General features: G+C 38.5%; 1 protein-coding gene across 1 annotated transcript; it reads right to left on the reverse strand.

Moving 5' to 3' along the window:
- Window positions 1–2,001: 2,001 nt before the first annotated feature.
- On the reverse strand, window positions 2,002–14,640 carry FAM81A (family with sequence similarity 81 member A). The gene is made up of 8 exons (XM_068410824.1): window positions 14,594–14,640; window positions 13,077–13,350; window positions 12,179–12,297; window positions 5,744–5,873; window positions 4,421–4,527; window positions 3,135–3,270; window positions 2,553–2,748; window positions 2,002–2,141 (listed from the first exon to the last, which is right to left on the reverse strand). The coding sequence occupies exons 1-8, from the start codon at window positions 14,638–14,640 to the stop codon at window positions 2,002–2,004; spliced, it is 1,149 nt and encodes a 382-aa protein (XP_068266925.1).
- Window positions 14,641–20,951: the final 6,311 nt, after the last annotated feature.

Consider the following 20,951-nt stretch of genomic DNA (forward strand, 5'->3'; position numbering starts at 1 on the left):
AAAGAAAACAAAACAAAAACCAACAAAAAACAAAACCAACAAAACAAACCCCCAAAACAAAAATTGTTGGGCTTTTGTTCAGTCTCCTTTTCCTTCTTTCTTTGTTCTTTTATTTTTTTTTTTGTAAAACACCAGTGATAAATCTTTAGCCATGTGCAATGGAAAAGCTAAGAATAGGTAAGAATACAGACATGAATAAAGAATGAATTTTTAACACGATTCTTAAGAAATATCTGCAAGCATTTCGCTATCTTCCTTTAGTGAACTGGGCTTTCCCCTTAGCTGCCATTGTAAATATATTTCACAGCACATGGATGATACAGAACAGGAGTAACAGAGGCAGTTTTTTTTATCAGAGAGCATTGGAAGCCAGAGTTGCAAAAAACTTCATCAATCTTTGATACTTTAAATTACTTTCAACTATATAGGAAGTGAATATAAACTTAGGTGCTAATCTGGTAAAGATGTATGGATTTCCTTGATTTTTACACACTACACTGTCCTACTGAAGTTAATGAGTTTAAGGTTTTGGAGTAATTTTTTTTTTTTTTTTAATATGGTGACTCTGTGGGCCAAACCTTCTTTCATGAAAATGATGAGATATTGGCTACTGATCTTCCAAATAGGAATGTGGTTTTGCAATACTGTCCGAAAGAAAGGTCCATTAAAGACAGTGGAGAGACATCCTATTAATTTATTTATGTTAACAGTAATGCTTGTGTAAATTAATAGTATTTTTGTATATGAATTACTATTAGTAGTATAAATTAATAGGATACTGAAGTAATTTATTCTTCATGAGTGCTTAATCCTGCATGATTTACAAACATGAGGGGCAATATCAGGCTATGAATGAAGAGACAAAATCAACATACATATGTGTGGGGTTTTTTTACCTGTCTAAATTAATGTGCCATATGGGTGCTGATTTTCATTACATAATCTGTTCTGGGAATGGAAATAAGCACCATTATTATTTGGAAATACTGTGAATGCAGTTAACAATTTGAATCTACTAAATTGTTAAAGTCTACTTAAATTTGAAGAATCACTTGTTTTTCTTCAATAAAAATTTCTGAGCAGATCATAAACTGCATTTTATTTTACATTATATTCTCCAGACTATGTTAGATTATCACCTTCTCTTTTGTTTTCGAACCTTTCAAAGTTTTTACCGACATAATGAAACACATCATAGGAACACATGCCCAGTTATAAAATACTTTATATACATCTTTTACCTTGTCTCAGCTCCACTTGGTTATTAATTTAAAAAGGTCACAATACTTAAGACCACATGAGTTAAGTTTCTTACATTGTTCATGAATCATCTTAGTCTACAACTACATTATATAACACTACTTAGTTTACACACACACACACAGAGGATATTTGCAAAACTAAAGGAAGATTTTCTGATGGTATCGAGGTTTTGAAAATTGGTCTGTTTAGTTTCAATTCTGTCTGCCCAGGAAGTCAGTAGTAGAGAAAGTCACTGTAAAAATGTCCATTGACTTCAATTATTGAAGTAATTTGTATCAAGGTGGAGAACCTTGCCAAACTGCTATTAAACAAATGATATCAACTTGGTGTGTTTTTTTTTAAAAAAAAAGGAGGGTGTGTGCAGGTGCTTATCTTTTTATATATATATATATAAAAGGATATACCTGCCTGATCAAGGCTATGAAACTGGGGAGCACTGAAATGCCTTTAGCAAATTAGGTGCCAGCTTCACCAATATATTACTCCAGTTTTACGCAGTGGTTAATCTCCTGAGAGCAACTAGAGTAGTGCAGTGGCAAATAAGCACCTCAGCCCATAAAAGCTTGTCATCAGTTGATCTATGAAGCGCTTGCATTTACCGCTTTAAGTGAACATACAGACCTCTGCAACAGAGGTCTGTCACTTGGTACATGCATTTAATTTGGAGTACAGACTGGAACAAGATTATAGTCTGCCTACTTAGCCAGGTAAACATTAATCTCAGACAAAATCTTACAGTCATGGTCCGGCCTCTCCCCATGTTGGAACCTCCTGCTTCATTTGGTGGATCTGCTTCTGTAGTTCATCTCTGTCCAGCTTCATTTTCGCTTCTAGAACTTGACGTAGAGACCCAATGCTCTCATAGATAGCTGCAAATCCTAATTGTAGGTGAAAATTAAATTAGTTCATAATCAAAAGCAAGAGTATCGCATAATTGCTATCGGAATGTGCTTCCTACCATAATGCTCTGCTTTACGCTAAGAAGATAGCAAAAGTTCTGAAAAAAACTACTGTAATTTTGTGCTGATGGCAAGAATGCCCCCGATCACAGCCAAGCTATGCCTGTGTATACTCTGGGAGAGCACTTCTAAGCTAATAAGATATCACCTCTTGTTGCTATGAATTTCACACTTAGTGAAAATCCTTTTTAATGCCACAGGTGCAGCCATGACATCTGGCCCAGAAGTCTTTAAACTACTTCAATACAAGCAAAGGCATTTTGCGTATTATCACAGGTCAATCATTGTTACTGCAATTCGGAATAAAGAACTTGATAACTATGGTCCTACCAGCATTAACTTCAGCTTTCATTTCTTTTATATCTTCATTAATCTCATTCTGAAGTTTGCCAATGCGAATAGTTATCTTTTCTTCAGTCTCTTTTGCTTCCTGTGCTTCCATGGTTATCTTCTGTATTTCTTCTATTTTATCAATTTTCTCTGCCATTTGGTTGAATTTCACCTCTGTAGCTCTTCCACTCATTTCCTGGAGCCAGGAAAAAGAATTTTAATGATTTACTCTGCATATGAAATTACAGTGGTCTTTCCCAAATATGCAATAGATATTGATTAATCATCTTTTATGTGGAATTCAAAGGTGTAAGAAATTATAATTTCTTTTTATAAAATGGTTTAAACTGACTGGATTACTGTAGGCTAAAATACTGATCTATTTAGAAGCGATCAGATTTATTTGAAGACTCTCAGGCTTTGAGGATGTTATACTTTACATCAATGAAAACAGTTATACAAATATTGAGGAGATCTGAAAAATCTCACTCAAATAATATCTCAATCACATCATCTTAGTTATTAATAATGCTTTCGAATACTTCCTGAGAAGTATTATTAGGACATTTTAATGAAACTTACAGTGTTTTCCTTAAAAGTCAATGAGAGTTGGTCAATTTTTTGCACAAGTTCTTTTTCAATCCTTTCATGTTCCTGTTCCAACCAGCTACGTGCAGACAAAATCTGGCTGCTGAGTTCCTCAATAGCATTTTTTAATCTAAAAGCATAATGGAAATTAGCAGATACAAAAGAGCAGAACTTTTGTTATTCAGCAGTGACTTTTTTATGGTCATGTTCATAAAGAAATTAATGACAATTTAATACATTCTTCACACCATATTAAGGTGAATCTTTGAACTTTAAATCTACTAAACTGGATAAGGTAATGTTGTTTTAGAAAGTAAAGATGAAAGAGCACAACAAAATAGCAGTTATTTATACGAAACATCACATTTTGAGGCATAGTCAATGCAAGTTCTTTGCAGCATTGAAAACAGAATATGGTCATCCTTCACATTATAATCCTCATGTCCATAGGTCTTATATCTGAACAAAGACTTGGTACCCATTTATTTTAGTGGCAATTCCAGTTCATATATCCCCACTTACGTTGCCTATACCCACCTCAAGTTTACATCAACCAATTGTGGCAGTGATACTGTTTCTTTAGACAGTCTTTTTTTTCCAGTGAATATTTGAAATCTGGATCTATTCTTTCATCTGATTTGCAAATAGTTTTACTGACATAACTAATGGGGTTGCATGAGGATGGCAATACGCAGTAGGGATGTGGATGGCTTAAGCCAGGACTGCCACTGAGTGAAATGCCTGGAGAGGAGTTAATATCTGAATTGAATATATCCCTATATAATGTCTAGTAGTAGCACAGTAGCTTATCATTAATAAATTTTGTATTTGAGTTATATGTTCATATTTGAAGCCAATTTAAAGCAATAACACTTCGTGAATGCTGTGCCTTGCTTCCTGGTTGCTTGAGTTGAACTTTTTGCCCCATTCTTGACAGCCACCTTCAGCATTCATTGCTTCCTACATTTCTTGCAAAAATGTAGCAGGCCACTCTTACAAAAATCCTTAGTTATGTTCTTTAATACAAGTTCTGCCTGAATACTTAACTAGGGACTTAATGGGCTTTTCAAAATTGCCTAACCACATTAGGGGAAGAATAATTGTTGAAAGCGAGTCCCACTTGACAGACCATTGTGCTTTCATAATATCTGTTGAGCACACATACATATTTAAACGGGTTCGTGTTTTTGTAGACCTGAAGATTACAACAGTCAAACTTGGGAACCTGAGGCCCTGTCTCCCAAGCCACATGCCAGCAGTAGGGTTTTCTGGGCACTCACTTCATATCCAGGAGGTGGAGCTGTTGGTTGCTATCTTTGTAGGCAATCTTCAGCTTTGCTTCTTGTTGCATTATTGATTGCTCTACTCTGCTCAGAAGATGAGAAATCTGAAATAAAACTCAGAATTTACTATTTTTCAACAGCATTTCATCACAGTCTCATCTGGGACATTTTCATAACAGTAGATGAGATCTTAAAGAAGGGCCATTTTTGCTGACATTTCAAAAACTACTGAATTTACACATTTTTACTTTGTAAAGAAAAATATACTGTCTCACAAGATGAAAGTGTCAACATTGTGAAAACTGTAATTTTTCAGCCATAAATAATTTGAACAGTCTTGCCTTGAAAGCGTCTGTCTGCTCCCCCCCCTTGAGACAGCTGAATTTACAGGATCCATGTGTCTCCATGTTGTCACATAAGCAGACTAAATGAATGGCAAAGCACTCCACCAATACTGAGTGATATTCTTCATCACTTCATGTATAATGGCTACTGCAGTGACAAAAGTGCTGGATTTAACTGGGGATAGGTCATTACTAACATAATCATCCCAGTTTTACAAAACATACTGTTCTGTTTTACACGATTCATGACAATATGCTCCTAGCATGCTGGCATGCTAATATACTATACTGAATCTTCTGAGAAAAGGTAAAGTGGATTTTAACCATTTACCTACCACAAAATGAAGATGTAAAATACTTCTGTTGCCCAAGAAAATGTGAAGGCCTTGAGATGGAGATAGATAGGAAGAATCCTTTTCCTTAATCTCATGTCTCTGCTTGTATCTAGTGCTCACTTCCATTCTCATACCCAATGGAAGAGAAACCTGACGGACAGATTAATGGATTCACAGAACCCAAAACCAGTTTTGTTTTGCAGACCTTCAAAAATTGTGTTCAAATATATAAAAAATCATCCTGGGAAGACCAAAACATACAGAGAGAGACACTGATGCTTGCATTGTTGTGGTAGTTTTGTAGAGCATCCGTGTCATGTTCACATTCCAACCCCAAGAAGCCCTTCAGGCCAGTAATCACTGACTTTTGTTCATTCCTGGAGTCTTTTCAGGTGCCGTTAAGTACTAGCCCCTTCTACGCAGAATGCTGAAGGCAGCAAACTAAGGACCTTTTTTCAGTTAGACCAGTGCAGTAATGCAGCTAGGTACCAATATTCAATCTAATAAGGACTGTGAGAAGATACACCTCTCCATCTGTAAATCTGTGACCTCCCAGGATAGTAATTAACAGTAGTGGAGTCTGTGTGAATTAGACTATAACTCTTACCCATACATGGATCACTTTGGTCCAGATACCATACCTGTATTTCTGCCTCTTTGATTTTAGATTCTAAGATCAGCTTGGAGGTGTGTTGGTCTTTACTTAGGCTCTGAAGTCTTTCATATGTAATTTTATGCTCTGCAGACAGTCTGGCTAACCCAGCATCACACCTGTTTAAATAAATACCAAAGCAACAGCTGAATAGAATATAAGGTCCAAGCATTTTAAACTACCCATTTTAGACTGGGCATTTCTGTGAAATTGCTGGCTATCTAGTGAAACAATGTCTTATGAGGCTGTAAAAATGGTGATACATCTCATAGTATTCGGCAAACTGCTCCCAAATGGGACTAGAAGTCAAGTAGTCTGACACATGCATTCCTGTTTTCTTGGCACTGACATAATAGTTGTAGACTGTGTTGTTATCAGTCAGGGAAATCTCATTAGAAATGCAAAGATGCAGAATTTCCATACCTCGTATTTTTGTCATACTCCAAAAGACATCTGTTACGGTGTATATGATTTTGCCTACGTGATTAGAAGCCTAAATAGTTGAGGACTATTTTTTCGTTATTGTAGCTGTGTTCCTCTGAGTTTTATGTACTTATTTTTATTTATGAAATAGTAGTATACAATTAATATGCATAGTAAACAACATAGGGCAAATTTTACAGGTATTAATCTTTATTTAGGTAAAACTGTCATTGAAAGCAATGACAATTTTGTCTTACAAAAGACTATGAAATGCAGTTCTGGAACATAATAATTATTGTTTCCTTTCTTCACATTGGAACATTTCTTGATGCTGTAGGATAAATGTGCTACAGAATATGTGCATTTTTCCACCACATTTCAAAAATACTTTGGTCAGGTGGATTTCATCTACAGGAATACAATAAGGATGTTAACTGAGCTGTAAAAATATAAGTACTGTAATTTCAGGAGTAAGACCTCTGTGAAGTATGAGTCATGTATATTTTTTTGCTAAGGGAAATATGTACTCAGCAATGTTACCAGATTTGATCTACGAAACTGACAGCAAACAGATAGCAGTTACCATTTGAGGGAGAAAAAAGCAGTAAAATGGAACAAGCTAAGGCACGCTAAGTCATTACCTAAAGCAATGACACATTTTACCCTCTTTTAGTCACATTTCAGCTGGAAGGCTTTCATTTCAATGTGCATTTTCATCACCTCGGTTACTGTAACTACCATTATCATTAAACGTGAAGGGAAAGTAACAGCTAAAATGACAAAGAGCATCTGCTTAGTATTACAGTACAATTTCAATATGAAATAATCAGTAATGCAAAATAACACATAGAAATTATAAAACTTGTGGAAATTAATTTATAGTTCATCAGCTCGGCATTGTGAGACCAATTAGTAATATCTGTAGGAAGACCAGCTAAGGTTTACACAGCAGTGAACTGTACTTGTAAGTCTTACAATCAGGCAGTTTCTTTAGAAAGGTGAGAGAAGCCAAATCTCTCCACGTTGTTATGATCGGGGAGAATCGGAGGAATGAAATCATCTTGCATCTAGTCACCAAAAGCCTATGGGCTCAAAAAAATGGTTAGTTTTGTTTCTCTGAGGCATGACAGAAAATATAAAAAGCAACAGCTTTGAAACTACTGTAGCAAATGTAAACAGCAGGCATCCATAATTGTTTTTAAGGCAACTTAGTGTTTTGGGTTTAATCACAGTGCACCTCTCTTCTTTGTGGAACTTGGTTACATGATCAAAGAGGTCATATAGTTGCACAGTAACTGAAGCATTGAAATTCCGACTATGTTAACTTAGTGTCAGCCCGGTATGTAGTAATCAGATTTTGTTTTTCTACAGGTATACTGTAATTGGCACCCTTTTAAACAAAGCTGGAATAAAGTTTAAATTCCATTGTCTGTAGTTATGGAATGTTTATCCTCCTATGTTGTTTTTTTTTTAAAAAACAACTATTTGGTATATTGAAGTAGTCAAAGAGAAGTCTCTTTGCTATATATATTGTACACACTTACAAACACCTGATTAGTTTTGACCTGGAAGAAAATGTTAGTGTGTTGCAGACAAAGAATGAGATTCTGGTATTAGTTATGTGAATATACATTTTGAGTTAAAAACTTACAATAATAAGATAACTTTAGTCTATGCTTCCACTAGCTTTCAGATGGGGGGGAGGCAATAATAAGATGAACATATGGAGAACCATGGGCTTTCTAACACTTTTGAATCAGGTTTCTACTGCATGATGAGTCGGAAGAAAATCAGCAATCTAAATGAAAGGGCACATTATAGTTTGGAATTTTCCTGTTTTTTTAAAAAAAAAAAAGAATAAGAGGGAAAAAAAAGGCACACTACAATCCCCTCTGAATTTCCCATACCTCTGAAAGTTCTGCTGTGATACTTCTTTATAGATTCATGTTAAAATGACAATAGAATTCTTCTTAAAAATAGAACTAAATGTTTGTGAACACTGAATTTAAGTTCCTGGGTAATTTATTCAGACTGTCTATATAAATGAAGCTAGCAGACTACGGATATAAAGACAGAAGTTGAAAACAACTTTTGAGGTTTGGTCATCTTAAAAGCACAAGGAAAAAAATGAGAAGTAGATTAAGGTTTCTAGGAAGAATGATAGTTTAAAAATGTAAGAGCTGTATATAAAACCATTTTGTACAAAGAAATGCGCAATAAATAATTCTGTCTTCACCTCTGAAGTGCTGAAGCTGGCCATACAAACAATCCAGTGCGGTTTTTTGTGTGCAGTTGCACACATGCACTGCTGAAATTTGGGCCAAAGATGCACTCAAATGTGTTTGTTTTACTACTGTTTGATTTTGGAGGACATCTTCTGAAAGTTCTGATTGCCAAGCTGTGTACTTATGTGGAATTAGTAAACGAAGAATAAATGGAGAAATTTCATAATGCTAAGTATTATTCTCAGTTTCAGAATACAGTATAATTTTAGAAGCCAGTAATGTTTAATATAAACAGTGAAATTATCAAACAACTGCCTTCCAAGTAAGCAAAAGCAGTAGTTATTTTTCTGGCACACTGAAGAGTATTTTTGTTGTCTTCGATCTCTAAGAAATTGAAACACAATGGTTGCTCTATTCACTATCACCAAGGACCACATAAAGCTGAGAACTACACCGATACTCTGCAACAGGATGCTATACAAACATGCTATGATGGTACACACAGATTTTTAATTTTCCTGTTTTGTTATAATAGGAGATGTTTCAATTAAAATACCAGTGTTTTAGTGAAAAGTAGCTGATGAACAAGTAGTAAAAAGCAATTTGATACATCCAGGAGATCCACTAGGCAAGAACAGCAGAGTTGGTAGATTCTGACCAGCCTGGGTCAGGGAGCCCAGATCAGTCCTCATGGGGGCATCTCATAAGCAGCGAGCAGCTGGAGTGCAGCAGCTTTATCTGCTGCATCCCAGATGAATCCCAGATGCATCAGACTCATTTTCTGTGCAGTGTAGGAAAATCTGCCTACATGTAATGAGTCCAGGGTGTCTGAAATGAATCAGATCTATAATGTATATAAAAAATCATCTATATATGCAAAGTAGGCCCAATTTGAACATGCATAGTTGCCATTTCTCTGGATGTTTCAGCTATCAGGAAGCTTCTAGAGACAGCTACTGCTATGGTTCTGACCAGGCTGCTGCATTTAAACTTTCCAGACAAATGATCATAGTCCATAAATTATTATGTAAATAAATTATAAGGCACTACTCATGAGTTTTATGATCTAATATCACTAGAAATAGAATTAGTAAATCTGTGTTATATAAAATCGCCAACATCAGGGACAGGAGGCTGGAGTAATGGATCTATTGGCATCTATCTAACTTTCTGCAGAACATTTCAAGGACTTTAATAGAGGTAATATTTTTCTTAAAGTTCATGCTGAGTCTTAGGAAAATGTACAGCATCATTCATGGTGAACACTGCTTTACAAATTCATCAATAAATTATGCTTAATGAGAAATGGCCCAGAGACATGAGCTGTACTGAGTATTCAGTTGTCTTCTGCTAGGGATATTAGTTGATTCTGTGGTGCAGGTGAGGTCAACTGTGAGGTCTGCCTGAATTTCACTCCTCCAGAGCTGTGCGTAGCGTGGTTTTGGAGCTGTGCTTCAGAACTGTATGTGCATGTAGGGATCCCTGTTCTCACCATTAAAAGCAGCACCCCTCAAGAAATGAGACAGTTGTTTGATGATATATTGACATGTTACAGAACAGTTTGTGTTAGGAAATAAACACCACTTTCTCCAATATTGAAGTTGAATAGGATGTTCAGTATGCCTGTAATTACTGGAACTGAAATTGGGCCAGAATCCTGGGACTGACACTAAAATTATTACAGGACCAAAAGGCTCAGAACTAGGTGATTTACTATTACACAGCATATATAAACTGATTCACACTGATGGTCCCTCTGCACACTTCTAGCCTAGAGCAAATGTGATGTACTTGGAGATAGATTAGCCACTGTCACTACAGCCTGAGCCATACATAGGGCCTAGACTGTGGCTGAGAGCTATTGCGCAGTGAGTTGGTAACCCACAGTAACTTGATCATGTTTCTAAGGTTTCACTCTTTGAACTCACCTGAAGCTAGCAGGACTAGACGTACAAGTAAAATTACATTAGGCGAGTTCAGCTTATTTTGTACAAGGAGCATTGGCTAGAGTAATCAGAAAGTGTTTATCACAGGGCAAGTCTCTGCTAAGTATCTGTATAGTGCCAACAGCATAACAAACTGCCATCTTGACCACGATCTCCAGATATTATTAGAATTATTATTCACAGAACACTAATTTTCAAAGTAGAATAAGTCTGTAAATAAAGGCAAATAGCTTTCTCCCATGGAACACTGCTTTAACTTGATGTCTAATAAAGGGAGGCCTATTTTCTTCCCTTTTCAGGGAAAATTTTTATGTAGAGACCATAATGATGAATAGAAGGTAACAGTTAAAAGGCAATACACTGATTCTCTTATAGTGATGAATACAAATATCCAACATTCATTGCACAGTCTGACATAAGGCAGATTGGTATAATCTCATACAATTACCAGATAAATTGCAACCCAGGCGCAGTGCAAGGGCGTTGCCCTAAGTAAATAAAGGAAGAAATCCTGGTACCGGCTGTGCTAGTCCACCACCGATCCCCACGCCAAGTACTCGGGACAGGCTGGGCCCCGTTGTGAAGTTCATGCTGACATGTGTTTATTCACTTGAGTTCTGTTATTGAAAGCAAAGGCACTGTATTTTGCTTCACAAGGTGTCAGTAACTGTGTTGCTCCAAATACGTACCTCTCTCAGGATGTAGTGTGATCTCAAAGTGGACTTTTATATAAAGAAGCAAGAAGATCTAAGTATGTAAATTTTTCAGGGATTTCTTGGTGAGATAGAAATATATCTGTGTATATATATCTCTCTTTCTGTTTCAATCAATTTTCTCATTTGACAAAATAAACTTGTCTAGTTCATTCCTGTTTACTAAAGGATAGTGCATAACTTTAAAAAAAATCAAAAATGAGTATGTAAAACCTCCCTAAAGTATTCTTTACAAAATAGGCTATGAAAGTTACAGTGGGAGATTCAAACAATCAAATAATTTATGAGAAAACTTTAGTTCAAGGAAAATCCCTCCCTGATTATTTTTGTAGGCAGTTGAAGGTTATCACTAAATCAGTCAGAGTACAAAAAAGAAAAATTATCTGTACAATACAGACAGTAGGTCAAATTCAGGACAAGTATAATTCCATGGAAGTTATTAGCCAAGCTACTTTTAGGCAAGATTTGATCCTTTTTCTATAGCTGTACGTATCCTCCGTCTTTTGTGTTCAACTTTACAGACACTTAAGCAAATGTTGTTGTACTGGGGTTTGTAAATGTGTCATTGATGACACAACCTGAAGTCTGTGTAGTTGCACAATTGTAACCTGGAGTTTCAAGTAGCCTGTAAAACCTCTATTATTTTATAGTTTTCTGTTCCTTATGTGTCAGGTAGCCTACGTAGTTTTTAATATGGCTAACCAATAACTGAATCCACAGATTTTTACTTCTAAAATATATGCAAAAATGTGCAACTATTCTGTTCTTTACAAGTGCAGATTGTTCCATGCTGCCTTTATAATTGTGCTAATTAATTTGTTTCAAAGACAGACCAGTCTAACCATAGTACTTTTTAAAGCTGAACCAAATCCAAATTCCTAAGAAATTTGTGGTAATTTATTAAAAACTAATTTCAGGAATTAAGGGTGATGTTTTTAAATTTAATATGTAATACTGGAACGCAAAGAATTATTACTCATTTTCTTGAAAACGCAGAGCAAAATTATTCTGGGAATTTTGCCAAAGTTGAATTCAGCCCATTATCATTAACATTCATACTTCAAGATTAAAACAACATTAGCTAGTTCCCAAAATATACTTCCGTGTTGACTTTTACCTTGCAACTCTTCCCCGAAGATCTCCTAAACCAGAAAGCTGCCGCATTTCCAGACTCTTCAGGGTAGAATTTGTTCCATAGCTGAGATTGTCTCTGACACGTATCTGTTCCTGCAGCATCTACAAAGCATTCATATGCAAATACAAACTCAGTATGTCCCATTTAATGTACACTTAAAATGTCACTCATTATTTTTCAGTATTTCAGTAACATCAGATACTATTTCATTATTACTTTATTAAAAGCTTTGTCTTGTATCGTACTAAACCAGATACCTTTTAGGTCATTTATTATTTCTTATTCTTAGTGTCCAATCTGGACATAAATACCATAATATGTATAAAATATAACTTGACAATGGAATGTAGACTTAAGTATTAATTTTTATCCTTTCATTTTCCCCACCACACCCCTGTTGCTCATTGCAGCAGAGGTCAGACATGAAGTCACGTGTCTGTGTATGATTAGGTCATAAAAATGAGCAGTTGGGTTTGGCTACTTGGTGTCATCAGTAAGTCAGAAGTGAAAGTAAGTTTATTACAGAGCTAAGGCATTTCCTAGTGTTTATACAGCACAGCCTTTGGACTGAAGTTGAGCTGGGTATTAGTGTCGCATTAATTCATTTTTTCAGGGTTTTCCAGTGCAGCTTTTGAAAGCAAGCTTATTAGTACCACAAAGGTTTCTGTGTTTATATGCTAATATCCTGTGGTATTTTCATAGGCACTGAAAGAATTATGTAATTTGCAAACAGTTTTTCAAGTTATAAAAACAATTTATAAGCTTACAGGATCTTCAGACCTTGTCTGACCTTTACTTATCCTGTGGAAAACTTTCTTATTAAATTAGAAGGAATAAGTAGCTGAGACGGCATTAGTCCTGTGAAGAATTCTTAACATACCTCGATGTCCCGATTAAGCTGCCTCACTATTGCCGTTATGTTTCGGATATGTTCTTCCAAGAGTTGCCTAGCCAACCGGTCACCCCCCCCTTTGTTGTGCATTCTGTGCAGAGTGGAAACAATGTCCTCCTTAATGCGAAAAGCGTGTTCCACAAGAGCTGCCGTTGTTTTCTCATGGCTTAGGATTCTGTCTTCCAGCTGATCCACCAAGCTCGCAGATGCCAATGGGACCGCTGTCAACGCCTGGCTATGCAGCGCTATGTTTCGAACCCGTCTAGTGAAGAAGAATATCCAGATATTAAGTTCTCACACAAAACTCTGCAGTGTCTTTCCACTGGAGATAGTGTGATACTATCTTAGTAGCAATACTGGGGAGAAGCACCAAAATACTCGCAGAGAGCGGGCCTACTGCTACAAATAAGTGGGTACTGTGTTGGCTACTGTGCATATCTTGTACACAGGCAGGTCAGGCTCTTTTTCCTACTCTTTAAGGAAGCTTACAAAAGCATAGGATCTTAAGAACACGACATTAGCATTATAAAAGTAGTTACAATTCAGAACTAGAATTTGATTAAGAATCCAAATTCAAAACCCTTTTATTGAGTTTCAAAAGTAATGCTATTTGTCTCTACAGTTTTCAGGCTTAATCGAAGCAGTAACTGTGGAAGGTAGATATTGCAAATTAAATGGAAACAAGCCAAGACTGAAAAGGAGTAGCTTGCGTCCGTTCCTTTTTTCAGTCTCTGTGGCTATCCTGTAATACCATACAGAAGCTTGTTCCCCCATGAGCTGGACAAGAGCATAGAAACTGAGGACAGACCAAAATTATGACAAGCTTCTCATAGTCTTAGAAGTCAAATTTTCCGCCAAAATAGCTTACATTTGGGTACCTTGTATAATTGTCTAGGCTTTTCAAGAGAGCTCTGCACTGCATAGCTTCCATGGAAAGCAATGGAGCTCACAGGTGCTCCAAGTAAAAAAATTAGGCTGCTAATGCATGCAATCTTTTCCTGCTGCTATATTCTGTAAAAAATAAAAAAAACTTTCAGAAGCATAAGTGGAAGATGCAAGTTCAACCCCACTTTGATAGAGATCTTTTCATGGAACTGTTATTTGCTGTGTATTCTCCATGTTGTTTCCTGTTAATAAGCCAAATTAACAGTTTAGTTTCACCGTGATGATATTGATAGAGATATATGAGGACTCCAACAAAGGTCAGTTCTAGCTCTGAGTTTTCACACTTACTCCATGCTATTAGAAGACTGGCTAAAGTATAGTATTTGAGGACTTCTACTCAGTTACAGTTTAAGCTATTTCATTTCTTTGGGAAAGGGTTAAGTAAAAGCTGAGTAAGGAATTGTGATTTGGGCCATGATTTGGATAAGTCTACAGTATTTCACTTTGCTTTGTATACTAATGCCGAAGTCCCAAGTCACAGCATTACTATATAGAGAGAATTGACAGACACATAATACTCTGCAATAGGAAGATTGTATTTTTTACATTCCAAACTGTACCTTTCAGAAGGGGCAAGAGTTGGGAAGATTGGGCTTCGCTGGGCCATTTTCTGGTCAATAATTTATGTCTGTTGAAAAAGTATACACTGAATTATTTAATAGTTTATATCTGGCACTGAAATGACTTATGCTTCTGCTTTAAGTGAACCTTTAAGTAAAGTTTAAGATTGTGCTGACAGCTCTGATCTTGGAGTTCAAATATTGCTTATGGAATAAATGCAAATACAAATTGATACAAAAGAACAAAAGAATGAAAACTGGAAACTGCTGAAAAGCTTTTTATAGTGAAAACAATACTCTTGAAAAAGGCAAGGTTGACAGCCTTGAGACTGAAATCTGCTGTTGACCCACAGAACTGGTTTGGCAGGACAGAGGCAAACAAATTTCTTGTCCCCAATCTGTCTGCTGGTCTCAGGCATCATTAATCAATGAATAAAAAAGTAAGATCTACAGCATTTTCATAAAGCTTAAGAAAGTATTGGCTAGAGAATGAAATAAAAATATTTCATCACAGCAGATTACTAGGGGTAAGGTGTTTTTCAGGTAAAAGCATTGGCAGTCAGAAACCTAAATAAAAGGTGTTAGACATCAGCATAGTTTAGCAAAACCAAGTCTTTTATTAATTTGTCTTCAAATCTAAATGCCCACACTTTACGTTGTAAGTAAATTCTTCTGTGGTAAGAATATAGATTCTGTTTTTAATTTTTAGACATAGCCAGCCAGACTGTGACAGACGTTGTGGCAGGGGAGGTCTGTTAAATAGCTTCAGAAAGACATTTTAAATATCTTACTGTAAGTGAGACCAGTACCTGGCTCAGTAGCTTTGTTCACTGACAGAAATTATATTAATGAAAAAGATGGTAGCCTCAATCAAATCCAACTATTCCACTCTATATAAAACAAATAAACATTTTTAACTATAAAGATAATGAGCATGGCCCTAGGAACCTAAAATCCTCACTGAAAGCTAAAGCCTGATTATGAACAGAATTTTGCAATTGCTGATGAAATCTGATGCAAAACGCTGTACAAACAGAAAGAGAAAAATGGGGTTATTGAAACAAAATAGGCAAATATCGATTGTAAAAAAGTGACAGGACTATCCTCTGAGATCTCAAAATGCAAAGCATGTTTGTGCTTTAGAAATGTATGAAAGCATTGCCTAAAAGCAGAGAGCAAACATTGCCACAGTATGTGTGTTCTATTTATAGCATGGTGCTTCAGAAACTACAAATTAGAAAAAAAAAAAGTTTTAAGAGAAGCTGGGTTGCTGAGCAGCAAGGACATTAGACTGGAATTCAGAAGGTCTGATTTTAATTCGTTGCTCAATCTTTGATCGTGATGACTTTGGACAAGTTATTTCCATGTTAATGACTCAGATTCCCTATGTGGAAGACAGAGAATGATACCTACCTCCTTGTTTAAGTTCTTACATGCCTATAAGTAAAAAGCGCAGTGTAAGAACTGGGTATCATTATGATGACTTTGCATTCAAAATCCTGCGCAGACACCGAATGTCCAGTTCTGCAATGTGTTCCTCACACTCGTAGTTTCCCAGTTGTTTTTTTAAACAATGCCACTGCTCTGCGGGGCGTCCCTCGTAGCTGCACCGCGAGGTTATACAGTAACCGGGCACCCAGTTCTCAGGAGATCCAAGCTCGTTTACTCTTAGTCCTCTGGGCCATAACACTTTTTAATGATCTTGATGCAGTGAAGCATTTAAACACAATTTAACTATAAACACAGGAATATCCCACCAATTTAAGAAGAGCTATGCGTATCACAGCAGCAAAGCACTGGATGCTACCTAGAAAAATGAAGAACGAGTATTAAAGTCTGTACATCTAGCAATATCTTAGTGATATACACCTTATAAAAACCAGCCAAACAGAAAAATCCTCAACTTGAGTGTTTTAATCTTACAGCCTTCAGTATCCATTTATTATCGATCGAAAAAAATGTTTGCAGCAGGGTAAGCATAGGATTGCCTGAAGTTTTTACTTTTTCTGCCAGACTACCATTAGACATGCAGCTAAATGCAAATGTCAGGATAAATTGTGTGCACAAAACAAAAGTTACACAGATGGACTTCTCAATCGTTTGTTATTGCTAACTTCAATATTCAGCACAGTGAAATATCTCATCAATTATCAGATATCTTGATTTGATCCAACATCCAGAAATGATATGTTAAGATCTTGTTCAGCAGTTGTACAAAACTTTTCTGCAGTTTGGAGGTATTTGCAGTAAACAATAACAGGTGTCAGAACTAATGACAAATTTCCTCTCTATGAGTGTGTATAATACCAATTTAGACTAATAAATATAAAATAAAAGAAAAAATAAGATGTTCTGATGCCTAGATTCAGAGGAGTGTAATTTCACATAGCTCCAGTTTTAATGGCAGTAAACGGGGATCAGCTTAGATACCAGTTGAAATACTGGCTTCAGGTGCTTTTTTTTTTTTTTTTTTTAATGATGTTGTCTTCTGCTTGATACTGCTATAGCAATTTAAATAATGATATATTAACCCAGTAAATTCTGGTTGATTGATTTAATTTACTGAATATTCCTATTCCAAATATACTTGTCACATGGACAAGAGATTTTTCCCAGTTGTAAACGGTATGCCTGATTGCCAAAAATAACAGTTCACTTGATATGTGAGGTAGCTTCTCCATGCAAACATGGGATACTTGTTTATCATTATTAAGTCACTGACATCAGACATGTAAAAGCTTGGAAAAAAATCATACATGTGACAGGCTGAAGAAACACTTTTAGCAATGCAAAGTTCACTCCTTGCTGTTTGTACTGTGGCATCCCTTCCCCCCTTCAGCAGACTGCCTTGCATGATTATTTTCTGCGGGTTCTTCATTTCTCCTGTTTTGAAGGATAATCACATCTGTAGTGTTCAGTTTTCCATCTTCCATTATAACCTATGTCTAACACTTTCTGTAACGTCTGTGCACCTCAGGGTGTTTTTCACATTCATTCTCGCAATATGCCTGTGGGGTAGGAAAGCATTATTATCCCTGAAAACGTTATTTTCCTTATGTTGCTGGTAGGGAAGTGGAGCATGGGGCAGGCTCTGTGACTTGCCACAAGTCACACAGGAATGAAAGCAGGCTGAAATACCTGCCTAGGCAAACACTTTAATCACTCCTTTCTTCTTAAAATAGAAACCGCTTTGGTTGCTATACAGGGAGCATATGACAGCAGCACCCCAGAAGCCGCACGATCCTGGTGTCACTCTGAAGCACTTAGGGGCAACGTTTTGGAGTAAGTGAAAAAGTCCCTGTGTCGCAACTCAGTGAAAAGATAGGTCAAAACCTCACTCTATCAGTGAGTCGCATGAAACTAACCCTCGCAACCCCCCTCTGCACTGCTGTGACATTTTGTGAACACGTAGGCGGTGTGCGATGCAGGGACAGAGGTAACCGTGCCGGCGGGGCTCTGAGCGCAGGCCGAGGGTCCTCTGGAGAAATAGTCTGTCAGCTCCGGTGCTTGATCGTGCTGATGCAGCTATGCAGCGTTTGGGCTCCGAGCTGGGATCCGTGCCTGTGCCGTGCCGTGCCGTGCCGTGGGGGTGCGCGGACTCAGCCTGCGCCCTCCCTGGCCTGCGGCTCCGCCGCGCAGGCGGGCCCTGGAGCCCGAGGGGCCGCCGCACTCCTCGGCGGAAGGGTCATCGGTAAATGGGTGTGGAAACACGGCGTATGCAACAGCTGACAGGACATCACAGCGCAGACACCACTCTACGGCCATGCAACACGGAGGGACGGAGCTGGGACAGCCTGTCCGGCGGGCGCCGGGCGCCGCGCTCACTCACCAGTGCTGGACCGGGGCAGGACAGGGCTGCCCGCCGCTCCCCGGCGTCCCCGCGGCCGCCTGAGCCCCGCTCCCTCAGCGCTGCCACCGCTACAGCAGCCCTTTGCGAAGCGTCGTGACTGCCTCCGCGCCGCCGGGCCGTCCGTGCGTGGCGTGGGGCCCTGCGCCCGCCCGTTGCGCGGAGCGGAGCGGGGCCGCCCGCGGGCCGGGAGCGGAGCGGTTGCCAGGACGCCGTCGCCATGGGAACGCGCTCACGGGGAGCAGCGCCGCGCCGGCAGCGCTGGGCTGGGGGGGCTGTTATTTCGTAGGGTTTGCATCGCATTGCGCTGCTGTTCCATAGCAGTGGCCGCTCCTCGGGAAGGAGGGAGGGGAAGGACCCCGCAAGGAGCCGCTGCGTTCCCTGCGGCACAGGGGATGAGCGGTGGAGACGCGGAGCAGGGGGCCATGCCTGCGGCTCCCGCACCAGCAAATGTCGGCCTCCAGAAAGTTTGGTGATAGCGAAACAGCAGTTTCTCTGAATTTCTAATGGTGCAAAAGAGCTGAGAATGTGACTGAAAGTACGGATTTTTCCAGAGCATATAACAAATCCTGGCAGAATACAAGCTTCTTAAAATCAATGGCGAATAATTGTTTTGTTCATAAGATTTCCAGGTTATATTTTCAAATGAGATCAAACATGTAGCTTCAGTGAAATTTCATATGTTCTGTCTGCACAGCAGAGGTGTGTGAGCTAAGAGAAAGTATTACTGGAAAAACAAAGTCCATAAAGGGTGTGTCTGTCTTCACTTTTGTTTCCTGCTTTTGTCATTCTTTGGACTTTGGTACAACCACCTTGGGTAAACAAAGGGTAAGTGAAATCGGAGACTAACTTACTGCATCAGTTCACTCTGAAATAGCAGATTTGGATTAAAATATATACAACAGATCCCATACTGTTGTATAGGCAAACCATTGCAGGACTGGGTATCTGGCAGATGCAAAGGATTAAAGTGCTGTAGGGTGCACGTGACATTGTAAAAAGCAAGGCGGGGTCTGAATCCACACTCTGATTGACCTATCTATTTTAAAGTAATTCCCACATCAAAGGATCGGGCCAGAAACACAATGTGCCATAGGTGCTTTCAAAATGGGATAGTAACCAAGTGGGAGTCATAGGATTGTGGGATAATTCAGGTTAGAATGGACCTCAGGAGGACACTTGGCCAACCTCCTGCTCCAAGTGAGGTCATTGATGAGGCCAAATGCAGTTGTTCAGAGTTTTACCCAGCCTGCTCATGGAAACTTCCAAGGAGGGAGACTGCCCAGCCTCTCTGGGCAGCCTGCTCCCATGCTTGATTGGCTGCTGGGGGAAGAACATTTTCCTTATACCTAGTCTGAACCTCTCTTGTTTGCATTTATGTTGTTGTCTTCCCACCAGGCGCCACTGTGAAGAGTCCGGCTTTGCCGTCTTGATGACTTCCTCATAGGTACTAGGGGCTCCTGTTAGGTCCCCCAAAGTCTGCTTTCATCAGGCTGAGCAAGCCCTGCTCCCCCAGCCTCTCCTCAGAGGCCTGGGCTCCAGCCCCCAACCATCTCACCAGCCTCTGCTGAACTTTCTCTAGTCTATTGATGTATACAGCTGTATTCTCTGACCTGGCAAATATCTAGATGAACTTCATGCGCCTGTGTAGTTTTTGTGCACCTGTCTCGTGATTTTTCTTGCTACAGGACTGCTCGGATACTCAGTGTTTTCTTGAGTATATTTGTCTACAGGAGTGGGGCTTGAAAGCAAATTGTTATTTGAAGCAAATTGATTAAAGTTATTTTAATTTAAAAACATGTCAACATTTGTACCTCCTACTGCGGTCTTAACATTAGCATTAAAAGGTACCTCCATACTAGCTCTCAGTCTGCTTTCTCCCTCTAGCCCTTGTCTGGCAACAGCGTTCAGCATGGTGGGGGCCGAGGGATGGGGAGGTGACATGTAAATGCTTCTCTGTTCTTACGCTCTTCCCTAGGCATCCATACTGGCCACAGTCCGACACCGGGTATTGCGGTGAATGATCTTTGGTTTGACCCACACAGATATTCCTTTCATCCTGTGTTATCAGAGATTATTATTTTTGTACTTATATCACTTCCTTGAGGTTTTTAACTAAAGCAGTACTAAACTGTTGTATTTTATATAATTACATCGTCAGTGTAATCAATAACGAACAGGTAGATTTCTTTTCTTAAAGGCAAAGTCAGATCACTTTCCTTATCAAGGCACAACATCAACAATGATAGTTTATTCTGGAGCGTTCAACTGTCTCACTCATGAATGGAGCCCCATTTTAAAATATCGTAGAATTACAGAGTGGAACAATTTAGGCTGGAAGGGAGCTCAGAAGGGAATCTGGTCCAACTCCCCACACAAAGCAGGGCTACTGTTGATGTTAGATCAGGATGCTCATCATAACATAAACTTTTGATCTTAAAAGCTTGTGTAATATTTTAAAAAAATCTCCATCTGAGGAAAAAAAATACAATCCTTGTACTTTTGTGGATG

This window comes from Nyctibius grandis, chromosome 11 (assembly GCF_013368605.1).
Source record: "Nyctibius grandis isolate bNycGra1 chromosome 11, bNycGra1.pri, whole genome shotgun sequence".
Lineage (NCBI taxonomy): Eukaryota > Metazoa > Chordata > Aves > Nyctibiiformes > Nyctibiidae > Nyctibius > Nyctibius grandis.

What these genes read in the sequence shown, in the direction of transcription:
- FAM81A (XM_068410824.1), bottom strand. Translation starts at nt 14,640, where the DNA reads ATGGCCCAGCGAAGCCCAATCTTCCCAACTCTTGCCCCTTCTGAAAG. An exon ending in CTTCGGGGAAGAGTTGCAAG is followed by an intron (nt 5,874 to 12,178) that starts GTAAAAGTCAAC and finishes TTATTTAAACAG; the next exon opens with GTGTGATGCTGGGTTAGCCA. An exon ending in CTCCACCTCCTGGATATGAA is followed by an intron (nt 3,271 to 4,420) that starts GTGAGTGCCCAG and finishes TTATGCTTTTAG; the next exon opens with ATTAAAAAATGCTATTGAGG.